This window comes from Mobula hypostoma, chromosome 4 (genome assembly GCF_963921235.1).
Source record: "Mobula hypostoma chromosome 4, sMobHyp1.1, whole genome shotgun sequence".
NCBI classification, from domain to species: domain Eukaryota; kingdom Metazoa; phylum Chordata; class Chondrichthyes; order Myliobatiformes; family Myliobatidae; genus Mobula; species Mobula hypostoma.
In genome coordinates this window covers 181,917,808-181,930,263 of record NC_086100.1, presented here as the reverse complement: position 1 = coordinate 181,930,263, position 12,456 = coordinate 181,917,808, and the positions used below count along the sequence as shown (strand labels likewise).

At 42.1% G+C, this 12,456-nt stretch overlaps 1 protein-coding gene across 4 annotated transcripts in view; it reads right to left on the bottom strand.

The window, feature by feature from the left end:
• The window catches only part of ctnna2 (catenin (cadherin-associated protein), alpha 2), a 1,317,235-nt gene that overhangs the window by 343,940 nt on the left and 960,839 nt on the right, over positions 1-12,456 (bottom strand). For all 4 annotated transcript variants that reach the window (XM_063047106.1, XM_063047107.1, XM_063047108.1 and 1 more), the window contains one exon: positions 5,958-6,050. In XM_063047106.1, coding sequence (XP_062903176.1) covers positions 5,958-6,050 — 93 coding nt within the window. The remainder of the gene's footprint in view (positions 1-5,957; positions 6,051-12,456) is intronic.

The window sequence follows — 12,456 nt, the reverse complement described above, 5'->3', positions numbered from 1 at the left end:
AGAAAGCCAAATACTAAGGGCTGATAGAGATGTGCCAGAGACTGAGGTGGAGGGCACGATGCGAGTCTATAGAGGCGGGGTGTAGAGGTTTTACTGGCTGTTTACTGTCCAGAACCTACTCTCTCCTTGGTATTACAAGGGCTGCAAAAAAAGAGCAGTCAGGACCATTACAGAGGCTGCTGAGTGAGCCTCCATATGGCTATGGATCAAGAGGTGTGACCCGTGTACTAATGCTGCTGGGACACAAGCCAGGGACTAATCAAACTTGGCTGGGCCACCTGGGACGAAGGTGTCTGATGTTGAAAGTCCCAAAGTGACCTCAGGCTACATTATTGATTATGTGTCCCAGTGCATCCTAGGATGTGTCTCAGCATCAGCTTGTTGGTTTTCATAAGATTTAGGGAGCGTTAGCAATCAAGATGTTTTGAGCTATAAAGAAGGGAGAGTGATAGAGGAAACAAAGGGAATGCGACTGATAGGACAGTATTAATGAAGTGATCTATGTCCCACTGCTACAATAAAAATGAAGCCTTTGATTGAGCAAGTGGCCTGTGGAGGGTCGAGTCATACCAGCTAATTGTGCACAATAGAAGGTCTATAAACCAACTAAAATTGAGTCATCACTAAAAATGAGACCTGTCGCCTTTTGCTCTGGCACCAGCTTATGTGCAGTACACTTCAACATGTAAAGTCAGAATGTTTCTGCATGTTTTGTAGATTTCTCAAAATTATATAAAAAATACTGATATCAGATCTACATAAAGGTTTGAATGGAAATTAACCAAACGTGATTCATTGAGGAAAGGCTCAAGAAAAATAAGCACAGAAACTGGGTAAGCTTGTAAGTTAGAGAATCAGAATTACATGTCCCCTACCGCTTTGCAATGATTTATGTGAACAGCAGCTCAAGTGAGCTTTCGCATCGCAATGTTCTGAAATATGCAAGGGAATGTCACTGTGGGCGATACATTCGTTACATAAGTGGAAGCCAATCTTCTTTAATGGTGGAGCAATCATCAGCGAAAGTGTCTTGAAATCAAACTAAACTAAATGTGACTAGAATGAAAAAATGCATCTTTAAGGAGACTAAAATTGAAATCAACGTGTGATTTATTTAATGTAATTACACTGTTTATTATAATGAGATGGTTACCATCAACTGGTTTCTCGGAGTATTGCATATGGTGAGTATCCAATGGTTGTCAGTGGTTTAAATAACATAATAAATCACAAAATAAAATCAGATTTAAGTGTTTTAATTGATCGAAACACAGAATTGTGAAAAGCCTCAAATATATTACCAAACATTGCCTTTTGTTTTGAAATTACATTCAGTTTCTCACTATTTCTCTATCCATGGATTTCTTTTCAAAATCTAAATAGATTTTAAATACTGCTAATATAGCAGCAAGGAGGATTTACCGTGCTGCTTGGATACGTAGTTTCAAAGTTGGGTTGCTTTACCATTCTCCTGTATTTTCCAGGATTTGCCCTTGGAAGATTATCATTTTAATTACTGCTTTCATACCCAATCCAGATCATTTGGAACACTCCAGCAACTGCAATTGTGTCTATTACATAAAACTTTTCATAACAAAATAATTAGAAATAAATTACACTGACCCAAAGTAAAGAAAGAGATAAGTAACTCATGAACAGCTATCATGAGTGCAAGGGAGGAGATTGCTGGATCCCTGAATCGACGTTAACCTCAATAGAAGACCAGAGGGCAGCAGATGATGTTCCCTTATTCAAAAAGGAGTGTAGGGAGTGAAAAGGCTTGGAGACTGTAGGTCGATGATTTACATCAGTAGCAGGGAAGTTGTTGGGGAATATTCCAAGGGACAAAATTTATGTACACTTTGAATGGCAGAGACTGATTTGGAGAAGCCAGCATGGTTTTGTGCAACAGAGATCACACCTCGCATATCTTATTGTGTTTTTTAAGAGGTGACCAAAACAATTGATGAAGGCAAATCAGTAGACATGGTTTACATGGACTTTGGTAAGGCTTTGAACAAGGTCCCACATGTTAGGCTGATCGTGAAGGTTAAGGCAGAAAGGATCTGAGATTGTGGGGAAGATTGCACCGATCAACATCAGTTTGTTAAATGGCCAAGTTGGCTTAAGGGATCTGGTAACCAACTCCTACTCTATTTCTTACATTCTTAATGGAAGTTGATTGCATCTGACGTTGAGTGCAAGGATCAACCTCATTATCCAGTTTGTACTAATTTCTAGTGTTCAAAGCTCTAGTAAAACTTAACATTTTATGATCAACGGAGAAATCTGTTCACATCATAAATTTGACAAAGTGCTATATTAAAGTTCAAAACGTTTGAAATAAATGTATTATCAAAGTATGTTTGTCGCTATATAATACCTTGAGATTCATTTTTGTGACATTCACAGTAGAACTAAGAAATACAATAAAATCAATGAAAAACTACACACAAAGTCTAACAAACAACCAATGTGCAAAAAAAAGACAAGTTGTGCAAATAAAAAAATCAAATAATACATAAATAATATTGAGAACATGAGTTGCAGAGACCTTGAAAGTGAGCCCGTTCATTGCAGAATCAGTTCAGTGTTGAGGTGAATGAAGTTACTCACACTGGTTCAGGGGCCTGATGGTTGAAGGATATTAACTATTCCTGAACCTGGAGTTGTGGGACCTACAGCTCCTGTGCCTCCTCCCCAATGGCAGCAGCGGGAAGAAAGCATGGCCTAGATAATGGGAGTCCTTGATGGTGAATGGATATTGAATGGTTACTAAACCACATACCTGTGGAAGGACTTTCACTACAATCAGGAATGCTGAACTTCAGTTCAACAGGGCAAGGCAAATACACAATGGAGTTGGAAAAACAAATACCAAGACTGTGAAGCACCAATCTGCTGGAGGAACTCAGTGAGTTGGGCAGCATCTGGGGAAGGAAGCCCCGCATGAGGACGCAAAACGTTGATAATTCCATTCCTCCAGTCGGTGCTGCTTGAACTGCTGTGCTCCTCCACCAGCTGGTTTTTTGTTCCGTATCCTAACATCTGCTTTCACTTTGGTTAGCAAATAGTGAAATCCATCAAAACAAAGTAGCAGACAGAGTAGATAAAGTTCAAAGTAAAATTATTATCGAAAGTACGTAGATGTACGTACATTCTTGCCAGCATTCACAGAAAAACAAATAAATGCATTAGAATAAATGAAAAGCTAAACATAGACACAGAGAATGACAAAAAGCCAATGTGCAAAAGAAGACAAACCACAAATAAAAGATAAGTAAATAGATAATACTGAGAAGCATCCTTGAAGGAAAGTCCATAGGTTGTGAAATCAGTTCAGTGTTAAGGTGAATGAAGTTATCCACATGAAGAACCCAATTCTACTGCATGTAGCTTTTAACCACTTCTGTGTTGTTTATGCAAGTGTCCTGATTTTGGATAAAATATACATTTAGGATTTGGCTGACACCGACTAGCTCCTACTGTGGCATGATGCCAAGAGTACGAAGGAATCAACGGAATGGATGAGAGCATTTCAAAAAAAAGGCAGCATGCTCTATTTTACTGATGGATGAGACCGCTGTCTAAATGAAACATGGATTCCAAATTCATGGCTATAGCCGCTGTCTGAGAAATGGCTGGAGCTGCACAAAGGTGAATAAACAACCATCTGATTGCCTCAAACATGTCAGCTGGACTGATCTGCATTAGCACCACAGGTGCTTTTCCTATCATGTACAAAGGTTTAGATCGCAGCTGGATTGTGATCAATGCATGGTTAGTCTGTCATGATTTGCCACATTTAGATCCTGACAATGCTTATTATCAGATCATCAGGATTTGTAAAGATGAAATGGCCAATTTGTTAATCTTTGTTCCATAATCAATTCACTGTGTGAATAAATCCAGTCTTGTAATTTCATTTGCAGTAATGACTTAACTCAGCAGGAGTGAGAACTGATAGCTTGGATTTGCATGTAGTTAGCAAAGAAGGAGGGCCACTGTGCTATTGGGCAGTTTTACTAGATATTTACTTCATTAAAACTTGGAGTATCTCTAACAAACTAAAGGTGGAGCATTTTGTGTAGGATAACTGGCTGCAGGGTGTCTTGTGATATGTGTAAGGCCTAGGACATCATAATTGTCTTCTGCTATGTGTAAAGCTTGGGACATCATAATTTAGAAGAACATAAAGTAAAGAAGGAAGGTTAGGCCATATAGACCCTTATCTATGATTCTTTCAATAAGACTTTAGCTAATTTTTTTGAACAGTGCCATATTAAGTCCATATCCACTGATTTCCTCATTGTCCAAAAATTAATTGATCTTTGTCTTGTATGTACTTAGTGACCAAGCCTTTACTGTCCCCTTGGGTAAAGGGACCAAATTTTCAAAGATTTCTCATATCTGAGTGAAGAAATTTCATTTCACTACTGTCCAAATGACTGAAGCCTTAGTTTAAGCCTTATCTTAACACTGCACCTCTTGGTTCCTGTTTCCGATCTGTCAAGCCCATTATCTTCTGTCTCTATATTTGCTTTGAAACGATACAATCTTCCCTTCCTGGTGAAAAGTCATCAACTTGAAACTTTAACTTCAGTAGGTCTGATGTGGCCCAGACTGCTGTGGACTTTGGGCATTGCTGATCATAGAACATAGAACACTACAGCATGTTACAGGCCCTTTGACCCATGATGTTGTGGCAACTTTTTAACTTACTCTAAGATCAATCTAACCCTTCCCTCCTACATAGCCCTCTATTTTTCTATGATCCATTGTTTCGTAAATGCCCCTTATGTATCTGCCTCTAGCACCACTCCTGACAGGGTCATCCACCACGCTTTTTGTAAAGAATTTATCTCTGATAGCTCTTTATACTTTCAATCAATCACCTTAAAATTATGCTTCCTCTTATTAGCCACTTCCACCCTGGAGAAAAAAAAAATCTCTGATTATCCACTCAATCTATGCATTTTATCATCTTGTGCACTTCTATTAAGTCATTTCTCATCCTCCTTTGCTCCAAAAGGAAAAGACAGCTTGCTCATCTTCATAAGATATGCCCTCTAGCCTAGGCAACATCCTGGTAAATTTTCTCCGCACCCTCTCTAAAGCCTCCACATCCTTCCTATAATGAAGTGACAAGAACTGAGCACAATATTCTAATTATGGTCTAATCAGGGTTTTATAGAGCAACATTGCTTCATGGTTCTCGAGCACAATCTCCCGATTAATGAAGGCCAACACACCATATGCTTACTTAACAACCTTATCAACTTGTGTGTCAACTTTGAGGGATCTATGGATGTACAAAAGATATGATCATTCAATGTGTTTTTAGAACAAAAGCTCATTGGGATAATCCTGCATTTCTTGATAAACATACAGAAAGCAAGAAAACTGGATGCAGAAAACCAATGCACCACTGTCTCTAGGAGGAATCTGACAGCTGGTTCATTATGTTGGTGTGAGTGGCATTCGAATCAACTGCTGGGGTTGATTTCATGCTTGGATCAAGAATTATGAATGGGAATTGAAACTGGCACGTTCGGAATTCCAGGCTTGGATTACATTCACACTTGGTTTGGCTTGTGGTTATCAGGAGTCAAACTGCATCATTAATAGATTTTTCTGCAGGTCGTGTTTTTTATAAGTCTGCTTTCAAAAATCCTCCAGCCTTTTGTTTGTATTTAAGCTTCCAGCCACGTGTTAAGACAACAGGAGACTTGTATTGTATTTTGCAAACAGGACTATTGTCTAGTAAAAGAGTAAAAAGATTTTTTTTATTTGCTTCCAAATTGCATGGTCTGGTTTCAAGCCACCTGCTGTCTTTCAGGCTGTGAAAGCTATTCGGCACAATATTATCTATCTAGTCCTGTAATTTTCATACTGATAGATTTTTGTCTGAGTTCTGATTGTGTAGCAGCCAACACATAGTATTTAGCATCCCTTACCTGTGGGCACAGGCTATCGATCTGGGTGGCTGCCATGCGGACCAACTTCACACCTTCTTCGTTATTTGAGATGGAGCAGGCAAGATTTGCGACCTGTAATTTAGACAGCAAATGAGAGAATAGATTACTAAGCAAATCTGACACTCCCCTAATGTGCATCTGTGAGGAGATCAAACAGAAGTTAAGAGGACCTGTAACTATAATATAGATGAATAATTTAGTACTTCTTGGCAACCAAAGCAGAAACAGCCTGATCTTTGGAAGAAGGTTGCTCATAAAATACAGCTTGCTTTGCTCCTGATATTGGTTTGCTTGTACAATGGTTTGAGATGTTATGGGTTTCACTTCTGATGGGGTGTGATCTCTTTCATGATGGAACAAAGGTTAGCCACTGAGTGTGGCCTCAGCATCTGTCTAATTTTCATCTCAGTGTTTCCATCCCAGGTCACCACCTAACATCTCCTTGGGAAAGTGTAGAGCTTTGGTTTTTGGGATGGGAAAGAAGATGGCAGTGTGTTTGGATGCAGCTGTCTCTTGGGGCTCAACCAATGGTATTTTTTTCTGTGTAAAATTTTTTTTATGATCACAAGACAATGCTAAACTTCAAGAACTTTGTATACTGTAGGTTTACCCCATCAGTGAGCTGCTTATTGGCAGAGATGCTGGACTGGGTGCAAACCATGTTGCTGTCTGCAGAGGAAGGCATCAAAGGTTTGGTGCACAAAGGCAGCATGCATTGTAGCCATGAGTGATTGTCTTGATGTTCAGAAGAACCTGTTGGACGTTGATAATGTAAGATGCCACAGGCCTGTTTCCTTTGTTTAGTAGGGTGACAGATGGCGGGGAGCTGCATGGCCTTGGTTGTAGCGAGGACTAGGCCTCAAGTCGCAGGCTTACCTGTTACTGCAGTCCAGGAGATAGGACACCAGAAGCAGCGTAGCATGATGTCCACACTTGGTTGGGGGTTGGGCTTTCCAATTGATACTGCCCTCCAGTGTTCGATTTGTGGAATGACAGGCTGGATTGTGTACACTTGTTTGTCTGTGCACTGCTGGGAACTGCACTATCAACTTCCAGGATATCATGCTCAGGGACTTGGGCTATATATATCCATTTTGCGTGACTGTGCGTGTACTCGCTATTTTGAATGTGCTGTGTGTGTTTTCGCCCTTGGTTCCAGAGGAATGCAGTTTTGCTTGGCTGTATTCATATATGTTTGAACGATAATTAAATTTGAATTTGATTTAACTTCATCCTCTCAGTGTTAAATTACAATAAGAGGCTGAGGCCTTGACTTTAATTCCATCTCCTTCTCCCCTCTATTGTAGGTTGTCAGATAAGTCAAAGTAAGTTTATTATCAAAGTATGTATATGTCACCATGTACTACCTTGAGATTCATGTTCTTGCAGGCATTTACAGGCAAAGAAAGATATACAATATATTTATGAAAAAATATACATGAAATTGACAAATAACCAATGTGAAAAAAAAGGCAAATTATGCAAATAACAAGTAAATAATACTGAAAACATGAGTTGTAAAGTTCTTTAAAGTAAGTCTTTAGATTGTGGAAGCCATTCGGTGTTGAGGTGAATGAAGTTATTCACACTGGTTCAGGAGACTGAAGATTGTAGGATAATAACTGTTCCTGAACATGATGGTGTGGAATTTACGTCTCCTCTGCCTCCTGTCTGATGGTAGTCGTGAGAAAAGAGCACAGCATGGATGGTGGGGTCCTTGATGATGGATGCTGATCTCTTGTGGCAGCGCTCCATGTAAATGGTGGATAAGAGGAGGGAAGTTAAGATGGTGAAGAATTCCCTTTAAATGTGTACATTGGATGTTCCTTGTTAAGTGGTTAGGTGGTGGTAAAATCACTCAAAACAGAAAATGCTGCTCTTTTCTGTGCGAGAAGAGGCGTGCAGAGAAGCAGTGAGAAATTCAGGACCATATTACAACTGATGATAAGAGAAATGAATACCCAGTGAAATGCTAACATTCACAAAACACTGGAGCTCAGGGAACTTGAAAGTATAACACAAGAGAAGTTGATGTCATCATCATCATCATCATTATGTGCCATGTCACATAACCTGAGCGATTATCAGATCAAGCTTAATTGTCCTTAAACAACAAAACAGTGTTCCTCTGAGGCCAAGGTGCAAAAAACATACACATGCATTTAAAACAGTGAGAAAGGGGAAAAGAACATAGTCACCTAAGAAAACACAATTTTAGTCCAAGATCCTGAGCAACGTCCGCAAATTGATGGTTCCTGACAGGACAGTCTGTAATTCCACCGATTCAACACTGGAGGGCAGCACCAACAGGAGCAGTTCCCCCCGCCCTTCCCCCACCACAACCAAGCCCAGATGCTACAATGCAAGCCCATGGCTTGAGACCTAGTCCTCGCTTCAAGTGCCGGTCTCACCACCAAGCAGGCCTGCAGCAATCAATGGCCAACAGGGACTTGTGATCACAAAAGACATGTCCAAGACAGTCACTCACAGTTTCAGTACACACTGCCTTCATGCTAACTCAAAGGCACAAACTCTGGTGCCTCCGCATAGCAGACAGCATTGTGGTCTGCATCCAGCTCAGCTCTTCTGAACACAATCTGCTCCTTCTGTGGCCCTTGGCCTGATGGCCCTACTCAAATTCCTTTGGCCCAACGTCCTGACTCAACTCTCAGCCCAATGGCCTGATTTTAATCGGTCAACCCATGGGCCAACTCTCCTCTGAACTGGTGGCTGGCTCTTACAACACGCCGGCCAGCTACTCTGAACAATGACAGACATCCCACCCTGAAAAAACTAATTTCAGGGAGGTAGCACCAACACCCCCACCCCCTGCAACCCCATATCCCCCCCCCCACCCCCGGTCGACCTCCAAGGGTGTATGTATACAGGACATTTGATTATGAAAGAACACAACAATTTACACACACATATTCCTTGTTGAGTATTTTGTTGGCAGTCTCAATGCTAATAGCTAAATGCTAATGCAAATCGCTTTTCTATTTCTTTTGCAAACTTTCCTTGTACTGTGATGTGGCTTGCTTGGCAGATTTGAGCATTTTGCCGGAAGTCTCAACCTCATAGCAGTCTGTGTCAATGAATTTGTTAATTTTGCAAGGCATCAGACTCACAAGATTCACAATTATATTATATTATATTATCATGGAGTCGTTTTTTTTATTCTATGCATCTTTAAGCAAGTCAACAGGGAGTTTGGCTTCATCACGAAGGACATCAATAGAGTAGCTCCTGAGCAGCTAGCCAGCCAGTTTAAATCTTTTGGATCGGGACAAGAGGAGCAGCGAGGGAGCTGAATTCTGAAGGCAGGCAGTCTTTTAAAAAACTTCTTCGAGTGCAAGAAGGACGAGACTGCGCAGGCGCATGATGTAGACAGGACAGTGCGGAGAGTTTAAAAAGGAAGGGTACTTCCAATGGCTGTCTTTTGGATCGGGACAAGAAGAGCGGCGTGGGAGCTGAATTCTGAAGGAAGACAGTTTTTTTAAAAACTTCTTCGAGTGCAGGAAGGACGAGACTGCGCAGGCGCATGATGTAGACAGGACAGTGCGGAGAGTTTAAAAAGGAGACAACCCTATACAGCGGGCAACGGTCGGAGCGGGCAGCGGAGAGAGTGCTAGCAATTTGGCTTCAATGGGCTTCGGCGGTAACGGGAAGAGGCGAGAGCAAGGCACCAACTCATTTTTTCCACTTGGCGAATCGACCCAGACAGACAGGAACAGCAGGGCTCACAGAGCTAATGGTACGAGCAAACGGTTTAAAAAGTTTGTCCGTTTGACAAGGTAAGTGGATGAGTAGACTTATTTTTCCTGTTTCATTCCTGTAGAATTAGATAGCATGCCTGCAGGTTAGTGCTTTGTTCAGGGTGTCAGATGTGGGAATCCTGGGAGACCTCCAGCCTCCCTGATGGCCACATCTGTGCCTGGTGCACCGAGATGCAGCTCCTCAGAGACCGTGTTAGGGATCTGGAGCTGCAGCTTGATGACCTACTGCTTATCAGGGAAAGTGAAGAGGTGATAGACAGGAGCTACAGGGAGGTAGTCATCCCTAGGCTACAGGGGTCAGAAAACTGGGTGACTGCCAGGAGAGGGAAGGAAAATGCCCACATAGTGGAGAGCACTCCTGTGGCTGTCCCCCTCAGCAACAAGTATCTTGTTCTGGATGCTGTTGAGGGGGATGACCTGACAGGGGATGCCCACGGTGACCAGGTCTCTGGCACCGAGCCTGGCGCTGTTGTGCAGGAGAGAAGGAGGAAGAAGAGGAATGCGGTAGTCATAGGGGATTCCATAGTCAGGGAAACAGACAGGAGATTCTGTGAGCCTGATAGAGATACCCGCATGGTGTGTTGCCTCCCAGGTGCCAGGGTACGGGATGTCTCAGATCGGGTCCAGATTATTCTGAAGGGAGAGGACGAGCAGCTAGTTGTCTTGGTACATGTTTGTACCAATGACATAGATAGGAGAAGGGAGGAGGTCCTGAAGAGAGATTTCCGGGAGTTAGGAAGGAAGCTGAGAAGCAGGACCTCCAGGGTAGTAACCTCGGGACTGCTACCTGTACCATGTGCTAGCGAGGGCAAGAATAGTAGGATCAGGTAGATGAATGCGTGGCTGAGAGACTGGTGCAGGGGGCAGGGCTTCAGATTCTTGGATCATTGGGATCTCTCCTGGAGGAAGCATGACCCATTCAAAATGGATGGGTTACACCTGAACCCGAAGGGGACCAATATCCTGGTGGGAAGGTTTAATAGAGCTGTTAGGGAGGGTTTAAACTAATTTGGCTGCGGGATGGGAACCAGAATGATAGAGCAGTGGAAGAGGAAACCAGAAATAAATCTAAGATAGTGAGCAGTACAGATGTCAGGAAAGACAGGCAGGTGATGGGACAAATTTTAAGCCATTGGGATGAGTTGCAGTGCAATCAAAGCAAAAAGTACCAAATACTGGTCTTAAGGTGTTATACTTAAATGCACGCAGCATAAGGAATAAGGTGGATGATCTTGTCGTACAGCTACAGATTGTCAGGTATGATATTGTAGCCATCACTGAGACGTGGCTAAAGGATACATGTCTCTGGGAGCTGAATGTCCAAGGATACACGGTGTATCAGAAGGATAGGAAGGTAGGCAGAGGGGGAGACATGGCTTTTTTGGTAGGAAATAATATCAAATCATTAGAAAGAGGTGACATAGGATCGGAAGATGCAGAATCTTTATGGGTTGAGCTAAGAAATTGCAGGGGTAAAAGGACCCTGATGGCAGTTATATACAGGCCTCCAAACAGCTGCAGTGATATTTACTACAAATTACAACAGGAAGTAGAAAAGTGTTGTCAGAAGGGCAGTGTTATGATAATTGTGGGGGATTTTAACATGCGAGTGGATTGGGAAAATCAGTTCAGCACTGGATCTCAAGAGAGAGAATTTGCAGATTGTCTATGAGATGGCTTTTTAGAACAGCTTGTTGTTGAGCCCACTAGGGGATCGGCTGTACTGGATTGGGTATTGTGTAATGTACCAGAGGTGATTAGAGAGATTGAGGTGATGGAACCCTTAGGAGGCAGTGATCATAACATGATTGAGTTCACTGTGAAATTTGAAAAAGAGAAACCGAAATCCGATGTGTCGGTATTTCAGTGGAGTAAAGGAAATTACAGTGGCATGAGAGAGGAACTGGCCAAAGTTGACTGGAAAGGGACAGTAGTGGGAAGGATGGCAGAGCAGCAGTAGTTGGAGTTTGTGCGAGAAGTGAGGAAGGTGCAAGACAGATATATTCCAAAAAAGATGAAATTTTCGAATGGAAAAAGGATGAACCGTGGCTGACAAGAGAAGTCAAAGCCAAAGCTAAAGCAAGGGAGAGGGCATACAAGGAAGCAAAAATTAGTGGGAAGACAGAGGATTGGGAAGTTTTTAAAAGCTTACAAAAGGAAACTAAGAAGGTCATTAAGAGGGAAAAGACGAACTGTGAAAAGAAGCTAGCAAATAACATCAAAGAGGATACTAAAAGCTTTTTCAAGTATATAAAGAGTAAAAGACAGGTGAGAGTAGATATAGGACCAATAGAAAATGTTGCTGGAGAAATTGTAATGGAAGATAAGGAGATGGCGGACTGAACGAGTATTTTGCATCAATCTTCACTGAGGAAGACATCAGCAGTATACCGGACACTCAAGGGTGGCAGGGAAGAGAAGCGTGCACAGTCACAATTACGACAGAGGAAGTACTCAGGAAGCTGAATAGTCTAAGGGTAGATAAATCTGCTGGACCAGATGGAATGCACCCGTGTGTTCTGAAGGAAGTAGCTGTAGAGATTGCGGAGGCATCAGCAATGATCTTTCAAAAGTCGATAGATTCTGGCATGGTTCCGGAGGACTGGAAGATTGCAAATGTCACTCCGCTATTTAAGAAGGGGGCAAGGAAGCAAAAAGGAAATTATAGACCTGTTAGCTTGACATCGGTGGTTGGGAAGTCG